The sequence below is a fragment of the Ruditapes philippinarum genome, unplaced genomic scaffold (genome assembly GCF_026571515.1).
Source record: "Ruditapes philippinarum isolate M1 unplaced genomic scaffold, ASM2657151v2 ctg3014_1_1_1_1, whole genome shotgun sequence".
Classification (NCBI taxonomy): domain Eukaryota; kingdom Metazoa; phylum Mollusca; class Bivalvia; order Venerida; family Veneridae; genus Ruditapes; species Ruditapes philippinarum.
In genome coordinates this window covers 349,932-369,466 of record NW_026851588.1, presented here as the reverse complement: position 1 = coordinate 369,466, position 19,535 = coordinate 349,932, and the positions used below count along the sequence as shown (strand labels likewise).

Genomic DNA, 19,535 nt, shown 5'->3' with positions numbered 1-19,535 from the left:
TAAAAAGTTCCATGGTTGTCTGTTTTCAGTCACCTTACTATTTTGTCTGATTTGAATGTTCTTATTTTGAGTAGATCTATTCGGATGTGATATTACCAACGCATTCCTTCCATTTAAAAGACCTTTTCGCAGGTTAAATCTAAATTGAGGCATTCTAAAAGAGGACCTCGTAAAGTTTATTGTTTTGGTATTCAAATCGATAGGTTGATGAAAGCGTTTTTGCTTATTGCTTAATGAGATGTTTCCTCTTAAATTTTGGTTATAAATGTCGATATTGCTATTTACACCTGCGTCTTCATTCACTAGCAAAGTTACGCCAGGAATTTGGCTATTTGTTGATAATGCGGTGTTTACTTTAATGTTTTTCACATGATTCTGCAATCTTCTCCAGGAGAGATCAAAGTCTCGTTCAGGTTGATGCATTCTTAAATTATTTGCGATTTGTGGGTATTGTTTGTCTTCATTTTGCTTGACTGTGTTCTTTTGGCGAGTTATAACATTTGGTAACGGTCGGTTTCTGACTGCCATTTCAGCGTTTGCATTCATTGTCTTTTTAATATTATCAAAATGGGTAGTATTATCATAAGTGGGAATCTGAAAGAATTTGTTCATAAAGTGTTTATTTGAATTACTACTCATACTATTTGATCCAGATTCCCTTTGTATACCAAGAGACAGATCAACAACTTCAGCTCCTGGTGAAACAGCAAGTTCATCAATATGGTGCATGGGTTCCACCCAATTAGAACTATTTGTGTTTAGAATGTCACCGACGTGAACTTCGACAGTTTTTTGCGGTTGGTTAAATAGGTTTATCCATTCTACATTTTCAGTTACAGGTACAATTTCCTCCTGCACAGGTAAATCTACGACAAGTTCATTCAGTTCTATATTATTATCGGCAGGGACAGGATCGTTTACTATTTCTTGTTTTTGACCTTTATCACTACCAATTATTTCTACAGTAAACATGCTATGGTTGACCTCATTTTTTGTCCCGGCTGTTAGATGTGTTTGCGAATGCGTTTCAGTCGCAATGAGAATAGGTAAGATGTCTTGAGAAGAAGGTGACAGTCTTTGTAAAGAAGATGGGATTGGCTTCTTCTTTATTTGAACCTTTTCCTCAACGAATTCATTTAACTCGCTTTGCAGATTGATATTATTAATCGGCGGGATATAAGATGTAGGTTCAATTGCAACGCCACTATTACTTCCCATTATAACGAAAACATCAGTTAAAAGAGTAAATATCTTTTGATTACTTTCTGATGCATCTATGGTCTTATATGTTGTTCCTGTAAGGAACAGTTCAGCTGTTTTACTAAACTGATTTTCAATGTTGTGATTTATGTCTTTGAAAGATGTTTCAATTTGATTTGCTAAATCCTTATGTTTATGTATTCCCAGACCGTTTGTACTGGGGTCATTTTGTGTAATTTTCTGTGCAATAACACCATTTTTAACATGTATTTCTTGAATAGAAGGAAACTTTAACATAGGCTGGACATCATTAGTTGTAACAAAGACAGACACAGAAGAACTTGCTGCTGGATTAATAAAAGCACCTGCACCGTGAAACACAGTTTCCCGTTTCAAAGCATCAACAACATTAGACACCGATACATTATTAAACATATGAGACAAAACAGGCATTGTTTGTAAATGCAAAGCGTGTGTATGCAGGCGCGGTGTGACACTTTGGTAAAACTGTGTTGGTGTAATAATTGGAAGATCGTGAATTTCACCTCTGGGTAAAACCAGTCTTGGTATGTCAAATGACATGTCAACACCACTGCGCTCAAACTGTTCTGTTAAATTTTGTGTTAGTTCTTTAGTATTGGTTAATACTGATGTATTAGTCCCACTATTGTTTACATCTTTTGACTTACGGGCTATGAAGTCTACATCTTCATCTGCAACAAAATAGAAATCTTTACTTTATCTCACTGTGTAATAATATGACGACTAATATCTCGACTATATGCTTAAATATTGTTAGTTTAGAAGCTTAATATTGAAGTCATTGTAACTCGTTTGAACTGCGACTTAGTCGCTTTCCTGGGGAGAAACGGTTCTGGTGTCATGTGAGAAAACGTGCTTGTGACACCCCACTAAGGTTCGAATACGCACTCCACGGGTTGAGCGGAAGATATCTTAAGGACTAGGAAATGGTCTTTAAATTTTATATGGGAAGGTTTCACCCTTTGTTTATTGTATATGAATACTTTTGCATGATGTCTGCATTGTATCTGCATTTTTTATCGTAAACATCACTCGTATTGTAGTGCAAGACACTGGAAAGACTTAATAATAAAAATCAAAAAGCATTTTCTGAGGTTTTTTGACACGATGGGACTGAAAATATTTTTTCCAGATAAAGGACCATTTGAAGTACGTTTAGACCACTAATCTTTTTGCAAAATTTCAGATCATTTGCGCACTTCGTTTTTCCGGAATAGTTATTCAAATTGTAAAAAAAAAGCCACAAAATGAAAAACGTTTAAACGCTTTTTACTCAAAACGGGCTAAGAAAAGCATAAAAATACGATTTTCAATTTATTTCAAAGTGTATTTCTTAACTATCTTTGCATATATTTCTGTTTAAAGTGCCCCAGCTCATGTATGTAAGAAATTCAAATGTTATGGTTTAGGCTTTTAAACCTCAGTGAAGTCTCTTTAAAATATCCGATAGTTTTCTTCCAATAGTTGGTACTGAAACAAATATGAGGTCTAAACTTAAATTATCTAAATATTGTATGATTTGACAATTCTAAAATCTGGCACTTATTGTTATAAAGGCAACGGAGCGTTTTTCAGATCTGCGTTTAACGTCAAATAAAGTTTGTACAAACAAGATAGATTATTGTTTAAACTGGTTAACGTTGTGGAAATAACAGAATCATAAAATGACATTTGCATTTTGTTCACACAAAAATAGAAAGAACATTAAGAAGACAAAAAAGGTTTAATGTGGTTCACAAAATAAACAGCAAACACTTAATTAAAGTCAGGTTTAACCTCTGAAAACAATGGAGATTGAAAAACTTTATGCAATAGATAGTTATATAGAAACATAAATTCATAAGAAGAAATATGCTTAATTATGTTATGTTGTCCACTTACTCCAAGGTATTCTGGGTCTGTGTCGTCTGCCTGGGTGGTCGCCTGGTAAAGGAAGAACTTCGACTCCTACTTTTAAACTTCTCAGATATACCAGGAAATCCCTTATTGCTAGATAAAGAGTATCTTCGGTCTGCTGTCGACCCGATTTTCGCATGATTATCTTCTTTATTCTTTCCCCGTCGTTAGTAACTTTGTTGTCTATGAAATCAAGTGTGTAATGCACTGCTGTTCCAGTTTTCATCTTCGACTTTTCTTTCCTTAAAAAAAGAAAAAAAGAATCATACCAGAAAAATGATGTATGTAAGTAGAAAGAATAATCATGATATCATCATTTTTAAAACTTATTGTTCATTATATTTTGTTTGTCTGTTGTATTTTAACAGTAACTAAGCTATATCATATAATATAGAAGTCCTGCCATCACTTGGAGGAGGTGAAAGTATGGTGGCTGATTTGGTACGCTTTTGTGCTTGTTGGCGCTAGCAACAACAAGACAAAGCGCGAAACGGTGCATTGTCGCACTGTCGTCTTGTCGCTAGCGACAACACGTCAAAGCGCGAAACGGCGCGTTGTCGCACTGTCGTCTTGTCGTCCTGTCTCTAGCGCGGCACGCCAAACGGCTCATTGTCCGTTGCGGGCGGCATTGTTGCGATGTCGCCCTTGTCGCTTGGCTTATAAGCCAATCCTTCAATTTGAACCGAGCGACAATGTGTCATCGCGAAAACACACCGCACGACATCGCGCCGTTTGGCGTGCCGCGCTAGAGAAAGGACGACAAGGCGACAGCGCAACAACGCGCCGTTTGGTGCTTTGTCGTGTTGTCGCTAGCGCCAACGAGACGCACAAAAGCGTACCAAATCAGCCACCATATGAAAGCGAGAATATCTGCAATACATAAAATTATTTCTTATCATCTACTTTAAGCTTGTATGAAGTGTAAAATTTAAAGAACACAGAATTACTGTTCACAGCGGGATTTAAAATTCGTTTATCATTTTGCTGCCTGCACCACAGGTAAACTTGTATCATTACTTGAATCATAGTTCAAGGCACAGTGCTGGTATAAAAGTCTGTGTTCATCCTAATTGTCAATTTATTAATATTTTTCCATGAAAGTGTACGTTTAGTATGCAAAAAAGTTAAAAAAAGTAAGCATCCCATGTTTAAGTAAATCCAGTAACATTCTTTTGTAATATTGACTGTAAATAGATACATCGTAATTTATATAATGCAACAATACATATCATGACAGCATAAAGGTGCTTATTTGTATATGTACTTACGTCATAGAAACAACGTTACAGCCTAAATAAAAGTCTGCCAATTCACTGGTTAGGAAGTATACATCCATCTGAAATAACATATCATATTGAACGTTTTATGCTAATATTAATTTTGATAACGGAATCGGCCAGGCTGGTTGCTTTATTCCGTGAGTAAATCAAGACATAAGGGTAACAAAATACTAATGTCCAGCATTACATTGACGTGATTACACTGACAGACATAGTTCCCACCTGGTAACAGACGTCTGTAACTATCGCTGTTATAATTAGTATAAGAGTAGATCTTTTTTCCAGATATTTAGAGTAGAAAAAGATATATACATATCTCATTATCTAGGTATTGAATAGAAAAGTAATTGAATATGTTTTGATTTGCATATTCATAAGAACTTAGTAAAGCCATTTTATACTTCATACTTGAAAACAAAGAAAATGACATAAAATTAAAGTCTTGTCTTAAGAAATACATCAAAACCCCTAATAATGAAACAATGATAAGACATTTAAATGGCAAGTAAATTAAAACTTTAATTTTACTTGTATGACCACGAATACACTTGTAAAATAGTTTGGCCATTGTGAAAGTCAATGAGAGAAAATCGTTACCTCTTCACATAACGGTCTTGCAAGTTCATGAAAGTCCAAGCTTGAACTGTTTCTCATATCATCTGTGTAGTTACGGTTAGCAATTGTAAATCGGACGTTTGCTCGCAACATTGCTGCAAGAAAAAATGAAGGATATCTATCTTTTCATGAAACTTATGATTAGCACAAAAAGTGTTTGCATTACTTATCGAAGGAGACTAAAAGATCACATGACTAAATGAAAATTATTTAAAATGTTCGATACTACTTTTAAAACGGCGTTTTAATTTTACTGAAATGATCAATCAATAAATTGAAAACAATTAAAGAAATGTTCAAATGTTCGGTTTGATACAGCATGTCATAGGTGACAGCATTATATAACGCCACGGTCCCTTATACCTTCCAAATACATAAATAACTTAATAAAACAACTACATGTAATCGATTTGTCAAATTTGAATATCTGTGAAATAGCTTAATATGACAGTCATTTTAGTGGCTTGTCTGTGATTGTCGCATGGCATCACGCTAATAAGTCTAAAAATAAACTTAACAATTAAAACATTTAAAGTTGAATGAAACTGTGATAGTTATGTTAATTCGCATAAGTAGACACAATATACAACATGTCCACCCATAGTGCCATTTCAAAACAGGACAACCATTTCAGCTTTAATAATTTTGCAATTTATCTCATGTCTTTAAAAGCGTGTATAAAAATTAACAAAACATTTAAATTGAAAGACATAAACAGTTATATCTGTCTAAACCGGACAAAAGAAAAATGTGAATTGTTTACCATATGACATGTGAACACAAAAACATATTTTCTTTGCCAAAATACTACAAAACATCTTTGAAAAGAGTAAAAATAGACGTTTAAAATGAGTGTATGTAGTAATTGTAGTTTGAGGGAGATTTATTCCACAGGTACAGGAGGACCTGATTCAAACTTAAGTGTTATCATTTTGTGAATTTCTGTTCTTTACATACCCTGATTCTAACATATGTGTTTACATTATGTGGTTTTTTATTCTTTATAAAACCTGATCCTAACTTAGCTGTTATGATTATGTTAATGTCTGCTCATACTTAACCTGATTCTAACTTAAGTGTTCCCATTATGTGAATTTCTGTTCTACACATAACCTGATTCTCACTTATGTGTGTCCATTACGTGTATTTCTGTTTCTAACATAACGTGATTCTAACTTAACTGTGCCTGGTTTGTGAATTTCTATTCTTCACATAACCTGATTCTAATATAGTGATTTCATTATGCGAATTTCTGTTTTAACTTGGTAATTTATGTGCTATAATAGTCATACTATATTCTCAGCTAAGCATCTCGTCATTAACAGATATTCCGACCTTAACTTCTACATGATTGAGAAACTGGCTGAGATAGCTAGAAACTGCTTGTTTAGTTTGGCTTCTTTGGACAAATCAAGTATTTATCTTACCATTATCCTATCAAAATTGTGCAACCATACTACAGTTTTCAGCAGTTTTGTTAAAATGTTTGTAATCTTCCTCTTTTTATTGAAAAAAAATGCAATATTTTTTTTAATTTTGCAAATGTATTATCTTTTATAACCTTGTTAACAATAAATAGTAATATATAAATTTTATTTTAATCTTTAGACTTGTAGCGAACTATTTTAAGGCAAATGTTTTCACGAAACATCTTAGAATAACCACATATTAACTCATGTGAAATATTAACCCTTATGATTACAATGTTTAAAGGTCACAAGGGGGCATAATTATGTTGCTGCATTAACAAGGTATGGCTCGTAAAATATAATTGAGCCGCGTCACGACAAAACCAACATAGTGCGTTTACGACCAGCATGGATCCAGACCAGTCTAATCAGGATCCATGCTGTTCGCTATCAGTTTCTCTACTTGTAATAGGGGTTGGTAAGCGAACAGCATGGATCCTGATCAGACTGCGCGGATGCCCAGGCTGGTCTGGATCCATGCTGTTCGCAAACCCATTAAGTAGGTTTTGTCGTGACGCGGCTCAATTTACTTTTGATAGGACATGACAAGTCAACGTAACATACATGGTAACTAAAACACGTTCCCGAATATTCCTTCACGCGTACCTGTCAGCTTCTATCAACCGAGTAGTTTGATTATTTAATTGACATGTTCCCCTCGAGTTCACTTACATGTATTAGTGTATGTGAGAAGTTAGCAGTTAACAGTGAGCTAAGCAAAAAGGCATTACGATTTATATAGGGAAATCAATGATCTGCTGTTATGCTCAGCTGGGTAGGCAATCTAGCGAGGCGTTCCAAAATATAGCGTTAAAAATGCTCTGCCTGGTATGCTCAGGCTGGCTAGGCAATCTAGCGAGGCGTTCCAAAATATAGGCGTAATAAATGCTCTGCTGGCTATGCCTCAGCTGGCTAGGCAATATAGGCAGGGCATTCCTAAAATATAGTGTTTTAAAAATACCTCTGCTGTTATACTCAGCTGGCTAAAGCAAATCCTAGCAGGGATTAACTAAACAAAGGTGTAAAAATGCTCTGCTGTATGCTCAGCTGGCTAGGCAATCTAGCGAGGCGGTTCCAAAATATAGCGTAAAAATGCTCTGCTGTATGCTCAGCTGGCTAGGCAATATAGCGGGCATTCCTAAATATAGTGTTAAAATACTTGCTGTTATAACTCAGCTGGCTAAGCAATCCTAGGCAGGGCATTCCAAAATATAGTGTAAAAAGCTCTTGCCTGTTATTACTCGCTGGCTAAGCAAATCTAGCGGGGCATTCAAAATATAATTGTAAAAATGCTCTGCTGTTATGCTCAGCTGGCTAAGCAATCTAGGCGGGGCATTCCAAAATATAGTGGTAAAAAGCTCTGCTGTTATGCTCAGCTTGGCTATGGCAATCTTAGGCGGGGCATTCCAAAATATATTGTAAAAAAAGATCTGCTGTTATGCTTTGCAGCCTGGCTAAAGCAATCTAGGCGGGGCATTCCAAAATATAGTGTAAAAATGCTTTGGCTTTATGGCTTTAAGCTGGCTAAGCAATTTAGCGGGACATTTCCAAAATAAATTAGTGGTAAAAATGCTCTGCTGAATTGCTCAGCTGGCTAGGCAATCTGAGAAGGGCATTCCTAAATATAGTTGTTAAAAATGCTCAGGCTGGCTAAGGCAATCCAGCAGAGCATTACCTAAATATAGTGTAAAATGCTCTGTTGGCAAGCTCAGCTGGCTAAGCAATCTAGCAGAGCGTTTCCAAAATATAGTGCGAAAAATGCTCTGCTGGTATGCCCTCAGCTAGCTACCGCAATCTAGCAGGGCATTCCTAAATATAGTGTTTAAAAATGCTCAGCTGGCTAGGCACATCCAGCAAAGCATTCTGAAAATTAGTGTAAAAATGTTCTGCCGGAATGCTGAGCTGTCCTAGGCAAACTAGCAGGGATCTTAAATAAAGTATAAAATTTCGTTTGGTCTAGGCAATCTGATTATTTGGCACTCGTAGACTTTCTGAAATATTTAATGCGCAATGCAGATAATGACATTTTTTTGACTTCTACGGACGCCTCAAGTGGTCTATTTCTTTTGGTCTCCGACTGATTCTGGACGATCGCAGACTTTCAGGAATTTTTGGTGTTAATCGCAGATAATTACATTTTGCTGAATTTTTTAGGAGCCATCCAGAAGTCCATTTTCGTTGGTCTGCGAATTCGTTTCTGGAACACTAGCAGATTTTCAGAAATTTTCGGCTGCCAATGGAAGATAATGACATTTTACTACCAAAAAGGACCCTCCTGAGTCTATTTCGTTGGTCTGCGACTGATTCTGAGTCCACTCGCAGCAGACTTTCAGGAATTTTGGTGTCAATGCAGAAACATGGAATATTTCCTTGACTTATGGGACCTTTCTGAATCCATTTTTTTTGGTCTGGCGACTGATTCTGAAGGCACTCGCAGACTTTCAAGAATTTTTTGATGTCAAGGCAGATACATGACAATTTTTACTTTAGGGACCGCATCCAGGGTCCATTTTTTTTGGTCTGCGACTTAATCTTGGACAGTCACAGACTTTCAGGAATTGTTGGTTGCGCAATAGAGATAATCACAATTTATGACCTTTTTGACCATCCATGAGTCTATTTCGTTGGTCTGCGACTGATTATTGGGCATTTGCAGACTTTCAGGAAATTTTGGTGCTAATGCAGATAATGACATTTCAGGGTAAAAATGCTCTGCTTATGACTAAGGGGTCCTTAAAAGTAAAAAAGGCACGATCTGCAATGGCACTAAACATCCTAAAAGTCTGCGAGTCTCAAGGAATCAGTCGCAGACCCAAGAAATGTACTCTGGCGGTTCCCTTAAAGTCAGAAATGTCATTATCTCCATTGGCATCAAAATTCCTGAAAGTCTGCAAGTGTCCCAAAATCAATCGCAGACCAGCGAAATGAACTCTGGTGGGTCGCTAGAAGTCAAAAATGTCATTATCTCCATTGGCACCAGAGATTCCTGAAAGTCTGAAGAATGTCCCCAAGAATCAGTTGCAGACCATAAAAATGGAACTGGCGGGTCCCTAGAAGTAAACATTGTCATTATCTCTATTGCACAAACTTTCCTGAAAGTCTGCGAGTGTCCAACAATACGCTGCAAGCTAATGAAATGGACTCTTAAAGGTCCATAGAAGCAAAAATATGATTATTTCCATTGGCACGGCAACCATTCCTGAAAGTCTGCGAGTGTCCAAGATCATCGGCAGACGACTAAAATGGACTCTTGAGGGTCCCTAGAAGTCTTAATTGTCAATATCAGCATTGCACCAAAATTCCTTGAAAGTCTGCGAGTGTCGCTTCAAAAAGTCGCAGGACAATGAAATAGTCTCTTAAAGGTCCTTAGAAGTCAAAAAGTATCATAATTTCTATTGGCACCGAAAATTCCTGAAAGTCTGCGAGTGCCTCAGAATTGCTAGAAGTCGAAAATGTCAATAAACCCTTTGGCAACATAAATTCCTGGAACTCAGAATCAGTCTTCCAACTGAGCATTCCACCAAGAGCATTTTTAACTATATTCGGAATGCCCTGCTAGATTTGCCTAGCCAGCTTAGCATTCCACCAGAGCATTTTATAACACCATATTTAGTAATGCCCTGACTGTAGATTGCCTAGCCAGCTGAGCATTCCACCAGAGCATTTTTTCACTATATTGACGGAATGCTCTGCTATTGTGCTTAGCCAGCTGAGCATTCCCAGCAGAGCATTTTTAGCACTATATCTAGTAAATGCTCTGCTAGATTGCCTAGCCAGCTGAGCATTTCCACCAGAAGCATTTTTTCACTATATTAGGAATGCCTGCTATACGTTGCCTAGCCAGCTGAGCATTCCTGCAGAGCATTTTAACACTTTATTAGTATGCTCTGCTAGATTGCCTAGCCAGCTTAGCATTACCAGAAAAGCATTTGTTCACTATATTAGTAATGCCCTGCTAGAATTGCCTAGCCAGCTTAGCATTCCAGCAGAGCATTTTTACAACTATCTTTAGTAATGCCCTGCTAGATTGCCTAGCCAGCTTAGCATTCCAGAAAAGCATTTGTTCACTATATTTAGTAATGCCCTGCTAGATTGCCTAGCCAGGTTAGCATTCCAGCAGAGCATTTTTACACTATATTTTAGTAATGCTCTGTAGATTGCCTAGCCAGCTTAGCATTCCTGTAGAGCATTTTTTTACACTGTATTTAGTAATGTCCTGCTAGATTGCCTACCAGCTTAGCATTCCAGCAGAGCATTTTTTACACTATATTTAGTAATGCTCTGCTACGATTGCCTAGCCCAGCTTAGCATTCCAGCAAGAGCATTTTTTCAAATATTTTGGAATGCCCTGCTCAGATTGCCTAGCAGCTTAGCATTCCAGGAGCCAAGAGCATTGTTACAACTATATTTAGTAATGCTCTGCTAGATTGCCTAGCCAGCTTAGCATTCCAGCAGAGCATTTTTCACTATATTTAGGAATGCCCTGCTAGATTGCCTAGCCAGCTTAGCATATCAAGCAGAGCCTTTTTAACACTATATTTAGTAATGTCCTGCTAGATTGCCTAGCCAGCTTAGCATTCCAGCAGAGCATTTTTACACTATATTTAGTATGCCCTGCTAGATTGCCTACCACGCCAGCTTAGCTAGCCAGCTGAAGCATTCCAACAGAGCATTTTTTCACTAAAGCTAGGAATGCTCTGCTAGATTGCGCAAAAGACAGAAGCTGAGTATTTGCAGCAGAGCATTTTTACACTATATTTAGGAATGCCCCTGCTAGATGCCCAAAACAGCTGAGCATTACAGCAGATCATTGCCTTCCCTATATAAATTGAAATGCCTTTTTGCTTAGCTCACTGTTCACTGCTAACTTCTCACATACTGTATTAGTTACGTTTTCAGTTGACAAATGTACGTTTTCTAAAGGATGTGGATTTTTATATACATGTTTAGTGCTCCGATTATATAAAAACATTTTATTATATATGAAAAATATCTGTTACACCAGATCGATGCTGTGTAGATATTTCATAATCTAATTTTAAATTTTGGCATAATTTTAAAACGGTAAATGTAAGATACACTCTTGAAGCATATATTTTGATTAACGCGATATTGTACATATTTTATATTTTATTTCTACGACGTTTTACGGGGTCAAAAGTTCTCAAAACTCTGTTTACCAGGGAGCATATTTTTAAATTTTTAAATCACACTTCTTCTTGCCTTCTTCTTTAAAATGAGGATAGCCAAAGAAATAAATTTTATGCCATAGACAGGTAAAGTTGTAGTTAAAAAGCTGTTGAATGGCTCATATTCTTTGATCATTAAATATTACGTAGGCCGAATAATAATTGGCATTTCCTTGAAACTTTTATGCCTCCTTTTTTACATCAGTCAACCTTGTTAAGTCAATAAAACCCGTTGATCAAGGAATGTTATATTGCCGTTAATGAAATCTTTATTTTTGCCCTATAGCCCCTGATATTTAGCAATCCATAAATCTCTTGAAAGTATGTCTTTTTATTTTTCAGGTGAGTGTTTTTTAGTTATATATTACGCACTTATTTTTTTTAATGTGACCTCTAAATTGACCTCTATTACCGCGTATAAGGCCTCTTTTGTTTTTCTTCCCTATGTCATAAACCGATGAGAAATAACAGACTTACAAAAACGACTCTTTATTTTCAGAGTTTGAGTTAGGTACTGGAGTCATGCAAGATATCTGCACAAATTGCTAAATATAAAATGCAAATGAAAATATAAAGATGAAGACTCTTACGGTAATGACAACAATGTAAACAAAAATAAAGAGGTGAACATTTTTAAGTTTCGGTTCACTTCTGACAACAATCAACGATTAAAGGTCCATTTTACCCCCAAAATACTTTTATCTTTATTTCTCAAAAATATTTTAATTTTAACGTCCTGTTATAGCTTCAAAAATGTTACTCATTGACCAATTATCGGAATCTCATCGTATGTTTCTTTTGTTCTTTGGCAATAAGTACAGTTTCAGCGATTTATTATTTTGTATTGAAGTCAAAGTACCGCTTTGTTTACATTTTGCTACTTTTATGACAAATAATTTCACATTTAACACTACTTTCTTCATGTGAAATTCTCTAAAATCATTATTTAAACATATAAAACTATTCTGTGGCACAATGAGCCTTTAGGAAGAAGTATAGGAGCTGCCACAGTACTGTATCTTTCCGTGCTTTAAAGATCCTAACATTCAACAATAACGCAGACAATTCCTCGACCTGCAGTCACTTTGAAATAACGTACACTAATAATAACAAGTTAAATGTTGATGCTGCACATCAAAGACGCCGCCAAATGATGTGGACAGTCAATCAGCATTGAAAATCATTCTCTATCATTAATCTAATCATTTTTTTCTCCATGTTCTTGGTATGTGCTCGTTCTTTGTTTCATAATAAAGTTCCATATTTTTGTGAAAAAGTAGAACCTAATGCATAAATTCACAAAATAATGCCAGGTCTGAAATTCTTAAATGTTTGTCTGTTGCGACAAAGACTGAAACGTCTGGTCGAATCAAAATAAATTGAATAACAAATAAAATTGAAATGATTGGTATTCTTAAAATAAATTCAATTCCGAGAATATACCCATTTAAATATTGGTACGAACTGCATAATGTTCGAATAATTTTGAGGACAAACTATTCTGCAGTGATCTCCCCTTACAGGCCGTAGCGGAACCGGTTTGTTGTACTTTTTTAACGGTTGAGTGAGAACCGCCTCTTTGATAATGGGCGTGGTTTAGGCTTTGTAACTTGTAATTTAATGATTCAACAAGTGATATTGATCAAAGTTGCCCTGGTTCCCTTCTACCCCGTCAACGAAGACTAAATGCTAGCATATGTAGCATAATATCAAATTTAATATGACAATTTAAGGCGGAGACGAACTTCAACAGAGGTGAAGCAAATAAAGTAAGCGACACTACCTCAGTTGTCACCTCTCTCAACGGTTAAGTTTTAGAACGATCGACTATAGACTGGCTCATTGGCACGTTATTTATTATGTAGATAAAATTAGATAATGATAAAAAGAATATGATATTCAAACATGGCACTATCACTTCAGTTAAACGTTTATTCTAATCCCTTAAAGCTCTGTGACATGTTGTACATCATAAAAGCTATTTTTATTAGAAAATTTAAAAACAGTGTGATTTTGTTAAAAAAATAATACACAAAATCAAGTCTAAAATTTTCCCCATTGCTGTATGGACAAATGCATATCTACTAGACGCCGCTTGCAAGCGGCGTCTAATAAAGTGACATTATGTCAATCCAAGGTATATAGTGCAGGTGAAAGTTAAAATTAGGCACTACTTTGCATAATTCTTTTCAATTTTATAATTTACTTCGCATGAACGATAACAAAACTCATGTAGCCAATAGAAATTTCTGTAAATATCCGGTATTTGGCTGTAATGCTCATTTTATAAAAAGAGTGGGGCAGACTTTTAATATTTTAAGCATATTTATATCTTATCCTAAACATTTTTAAGTGTCAATTGTTGTTCAATCATCATTAGAACAGTCAGTCTTTTGAAATATGTAGTCAATTCAGCGAGAAAACATGAGCATAATGTCACTAAAAGCAGCTACTATTCTTAATACAATTATGTGTGAGTTATAGTTTTGTTTTGTGTATTTTATAGTACATTGTAATTGTTAATTACGTATTGTATAGTGAGAATAGTAAGATGAGAATAAACGATCCAAATTAAGAAGAAACATTTTGCAAGCAGTAAAGAAACAAAAAAGTATTAAGTATTAATAATTTAAAAGTTTCTGTTTGATAAAACATTACTAATAACACAAAACGATATAATGTATATGTAATATCATCTAATAATTGCTATACAATGTAATTTATGTAATAAGTTACAAGTACATAACAAGGTACCCATGCACGTCATACATAATAATTAACATATATCATGATAAATGAAGATATTATACTATTAATAAACATGGTAAAGTAATGATGTAAACATATATTTACAAGTGAGTTGTCATGTAACTGACCGTATGTCCTTATCAACTACGAGGACAACAACATACATATGTCGTGTACTATACTATAACAGAATCGAACAGTCGTAAAATCAAATTCATTTACAGTTACTTATCATAAACATACAACTATAAAGGACATGTATAAAGAACACTGAAGAGAAAATAATACGTAGACGAAAGGCTTGAAATCTGACTGGCATTTTAAGTAAGACAGGTCTTCTTCAACTCGTTTTCTTCCACAGGAACTCGGGAACGGGACCGCAGATTGTGGCGCAAATTTTCGATGATGTGACGGTTTTTTTTAAAAATGTTTCTCCTACATCTAAATATTTTTTAGCATTGTCCGAGTGTATGGCCTCAAAGAATATATTATCAATTGAACACAATCTTTAAATTTTAAAATTTGTCAAATTTTACGATATTATATAAAAAAGACTTCTTCTTCTATATACCATGAATTTGACTGATTTTTAAACTAGCTGATTATTTTGATTGTTTTCCTTTTATTTTTTTATTATGATTATACTGTTTTACACTATCTTAACATTAATAAGAATAGGCATTAATGCTTGCCATACTGTTATTTAATCTTAGTGATATTGTCATAGGGTTACTTTGTTTTCTTTCAGTAATTGATAACAAGTCTGAAGTTTTTTTATTAAATCCAAAGGTAACATATTTGTAACGATATGACAAAACGTTTCAGAATAATGTAACATCGTTTCAAATTATTTAAAAAGGTCAGCCGGTTGATATTTGATTTTAATTTATTAATGAATTTATTTAAAATTTTATTTATTTGTCTATATTTTGGGGAATGCGGGTATTTCAGGCAAGAGTGGGAGGACCGACCCTTTCCGTAAGTTAGTTGGAAAGGCTCCCTACACAACAAAGTTCAAAGCCCCTCGCCGAATTCAAACCCAAAGCATCGAGCGATAAGTGTCTAGAAGTCAGCGACCTTAACCAATCGTCGGCGGAGTCCTCAAAAGCACGGATCACCAACCAAATGATCACGTGGTTTGATAATTTAGGTAATCGATTACCTTTTGTCAATTTTTAATTAGCAATTTAGATAATATGACATGTTTACTATTCAACTATTACTTTTTTAATTTTTTCAGTTATAATGAATATAATAAATTTTTAAGAGAAAGGGGGAATCGTTAATAATTAATTATAAAAATAAAATGGTTTTTAAAAATATTTACTAAATTACGATATTAGAAGAAAAATATTTTAAAAAATATTTTAACAATTACCCTTTTTAGGTATTTATTTTTGAAAAACCAAAAGAGAAGCATCTGTTTAACTGTAATACTTTTAGTAAAAAATTATCACCATCATCTTCAACTACGCTAGGCATCGGAGCAGTAATACCTAATCCACCTTACACTATTTATGTTACTTAAATGAGCATAACAATTATTTGCTTGGTTAATTGGAAATACCAAATTTCTACACAGATCAACCAATAACTTACGCTATCTAAGTAAAGACATGAGGAAATGCAACTCATATAATGATGGGGAAGATTCAAATGGCGATATCCATGAAAAGAAACAATTGGACAAAAAATCAATTCTTCCTCTATTACAATTGTGTTTGATGTCGAGGACGTTTGATAACCACCTACAACTATGCACATCAAAAATTGAACTATTAAAAACGTAATTTATCAACATAAAACATAACAACAATTGTTTACCTTTTGGGTGCAGGAAGTGTAAAATAACACCGGTAATTGCGGCTACAGCGGCAAGGAGAGCTATCGCCACTACAATCACCGCGACCGTGTTCCTCCGCCGCAGAGTAAGTGGCGATCGCGCCGGAATATTTGCTGTGTTGTAAAGTGTATCCACGTCACTAGTACTGGCCCCGTCACCGCCATGGTGTGGTGACGCCAGAGAGTCCACAAATCGATAGCTTGGGACGAGACTCGGAGGTGACTGAATGGGCGTCCGAAAGACCTTGACCCCAAATTCCGCCAGTGATGCCATGGAAACGTAATGCAGGCTGTGAAGGTAATATCAGAAATTTAGGCAACAGTGTGAAATCGAAGGAAAAGAAACAGTATAAAAAATAAATAAAATAAAATATAAATAAAATAAAAAAATAAATAAAATGATTCATACATATAACAAATAACTTTCCAAGATGAGTCAAATACTTTCAATCCAATTTTTAATTTCTCAAGTTAATTTCTTAGCTTGAGAATGTATTATTTACAGATAATATTGATAGTTTAACTGTCTTAAGTATTGGAAGAAATTTTGAAAGTTTTTAAACATGTTTTATAATTAAACCCACTTAATCAGGGTTATAAAAAGGTTATAGATGTTGTAAAAGTTAGTTTTCATCGTAATTTAAAGCAAAAAGGAAATAACTTTTTAAAAAATTCGCAATTTGTTATTAGTATAACAATTCTAAACAACTAACAAACTACAAAAAAATACAATTTCGCGTTTTTTTTTGAAAAATCAACAACAATTTTTCTTATTCGAGCAAAGTCTTTTAAATATTCGGTGGGCGTCGAAAAAAAAAACGGAAAATCTCCATTTGGTTTCTTTGATCAAAAAAATGGTATATTTAATCCGTATAAGTAAATTAGATCATATTTTTAGCCCTTTTAAAAGACTTTCAATAAAACATACCGCCAAATTTTTTTCGCAACATTTAAAAAAATTTAAGTTCCTTTTTATAGGGTCGGAAAAAGAATTTTTATGTCATTCTATTTTTATTTATAAATACATATCTAAAATTCTATCACCCCCACCCCCACGCTTTATCAGACACCTCATTAATACGCTTTGAAATGAGAGGAAGAGAACGGCATAACTATTTTGAAAATATTAAAATGATAACCTTTGAATAGAACAGAATCTTAAAAATTAAAGTCTCTTTTGCAATTGACACATATATTTCGCACTATTTCTTATCGATATGACCATTGGCTGTAATTTTGCATATAATTGCGCGCAGCGCGCATGAACTTGAGAGGTTCCTGACAGGTTTTTGTTATTCTAAAATAAGAAACACAAATTAAAATTAAAAACCTGATAAAAAAGGATACCAAAAAACGTGTCTTAATGTCACAAAATGTATCAGGCTCGGCACGAAAAAAAATGGAGGGCTTAATTGGCTCTTTCTTCTCAGCCTTGCATGATAAATTATATAATATCAGACACACACATGGTATTCTCTATGTATCAATATATAAATATCTCTAATGAATTCGTCATTTTTCGTATACGAAAACGAGTTGTGGTATTACTGCTATCCACTATTTATCACAGATAGTGACGAATAATGCCGAACTTTTCTTTGTCGGGATGATTTTATTCGTGTCACGCTCTTAAAATCACTATAAACTTACAGTCTCAAACAAAATGGAATTCATTTTCTACATCGAATGAATTACAAAAACGACGATTTTATATTAAATAAAATATTTTTGACCAATTTCAATATTGAAATTAAGTTGAATTTGACCTTGATGATGACTTTTCTTGTGTCAAATAAATCTTTAATAACGAATGATTTAGAGCGACTTACATCACGTTTAATTTGATTGTACAGAAAATTTACTTTGAGCTCTTTTAAAGTGTATGTAAACTGTTTTGAACTGTATAAATAAGATCCGCCTAAAATACAGGAACAGTTAACAGCCCACTCTAAAAGATGAGATTCGTTTGAAAAATAGGAAAATGTTTATATTATTGATTGATCTATCTAAACATATGTTTACTTATTGAAAGTATAGGAAACAGGTGACATTTTACCTTAAAATAATTTTCATATAGACTTACTTTGAATGAAGTCATAAGACGTTACGGGGTCAATGAATGTTATCCCTAAGGTACTACATGTATGTACAGATAGATGCTTACAAACTAAACGAAAATGTGCTCTTTAGTATGTCTAGATATAATTCGTACAGTAACAACAGTTTTCCTTAGAAAATTGTCATTGTCGGCACAGAAAAACTGACAATGCGTTGACGTATGCCCTTTATTGCAAATGTTCAACTTATTTTACACGTTTCACCTTGACAAATATAATTTTATTAATATCACTGCATTTCTTTTATTATTTTTATTCAATTTTTAGTTTCAAAAGAAATATTTTGTGCACAATAAAAGTCGCTAGAATGTCTGTTAGAATGACTTTAATTATACAGTAATTTGTAATCTATTTGGCAGCGTTTATAACTAGCGGTTCTCTCAACTGTTAAAACGAACAACGGATAGTTATACTTATAACATCATAAATGCCGTAAAATAGACAGATTTATGAACGTCGAAATATTCAAGACCAGCTCGTTTTTCTATCATACTGTTCAACTTTAGATTCTAATGAATTATTCATCAATTGTGTAAGAGCATTAAGAACAAACAGTGAGTTTTTGTCTTTTTGAAACGTTGTTTAGCGTAAAGATTTTATTACTTAAGATGCACAATTAAATTATATTAGTTGACATTAAATGGTTATCAGTTTTGTTTACTAAACATTTAATATGTCTCCGATACATTTTTTTGTTGTATTGAATATACAATTCGTTTTGTTCCCTTGTTTGTAGTTTGCTTTCAATAAAATTTCTAACTTCTATTGTCAAAGATTTGCATTTGCAAACCACAGACGTATTTTCAACATTTTGATAATGCTTTGTTTGAAAAACTGTCTTTTTGTGATTAACAGAAAATTATGTACATATATTCTGTTTATTCCAGTAAATGTTTAGGCTCTCCGAAAAGTTAGTTTTTCGTATATTTTAGACTTCTACTTCACTTCAGAGTTCTTATATTTTTCTGGTCCTTAGAAATCACTAATTGCTTTACATATAGTGTTGAAAATTGAGAAGCGCTCAAGACGGTGATTGGGGGCGTGAGGGATGTAGGACATTTTTCATTATCCATCGTCTACAGGCTCAATTAAATAGAGTCTGCAATTTTCATGTAACTTTGCTGTGATTAATGCTTC

At 34.3% G+C, this 19,535-nt stretch overlaps 1 protein-coding gene across 2 annotated transcripts in view; it reads right to left on the bottom strand.

Annotated features, from left to right (window-relative positions):
* The window catches only part of LOC132754087 (uncharacterized), a 51,013-nt gene that overhangs the window by 20,492 nt on the left and 10,986 nt on the right, over positions 1-19,535 (bottom strand). The window contains exons 2-6 of one of the 2 annotated variants that reach the window (XM_060744715.1): positions 16,264-16,571; positions 5,016-5,128; positions 4,407-4,474; positions 3,124-3,380; positions 1,746-1,913 (exon numbers count right to left, since the gene is read on the bottom strand). In XM_060744715.1, the coding sequence (XP_060600698.1) occupies positions 1,746-1,913; positions 3,124-3,380; positions 4,407-4,474; positions 5,016-5,128; positions 16,264-16,555 (898 nt within the window). In that variant the 5' untranslated portion in view covers positions 16,556-16,571. The remainder of the gene's footprint in view (positions 1-1,745; positions 1,914-3,123; positions 3,381-4,406; positions 4,475-5,015; positions 5,129-16,263; positions 16,572-19,535) is intronic. The other variant, XM_060744781.1, reaches the window with a different exon arrangement.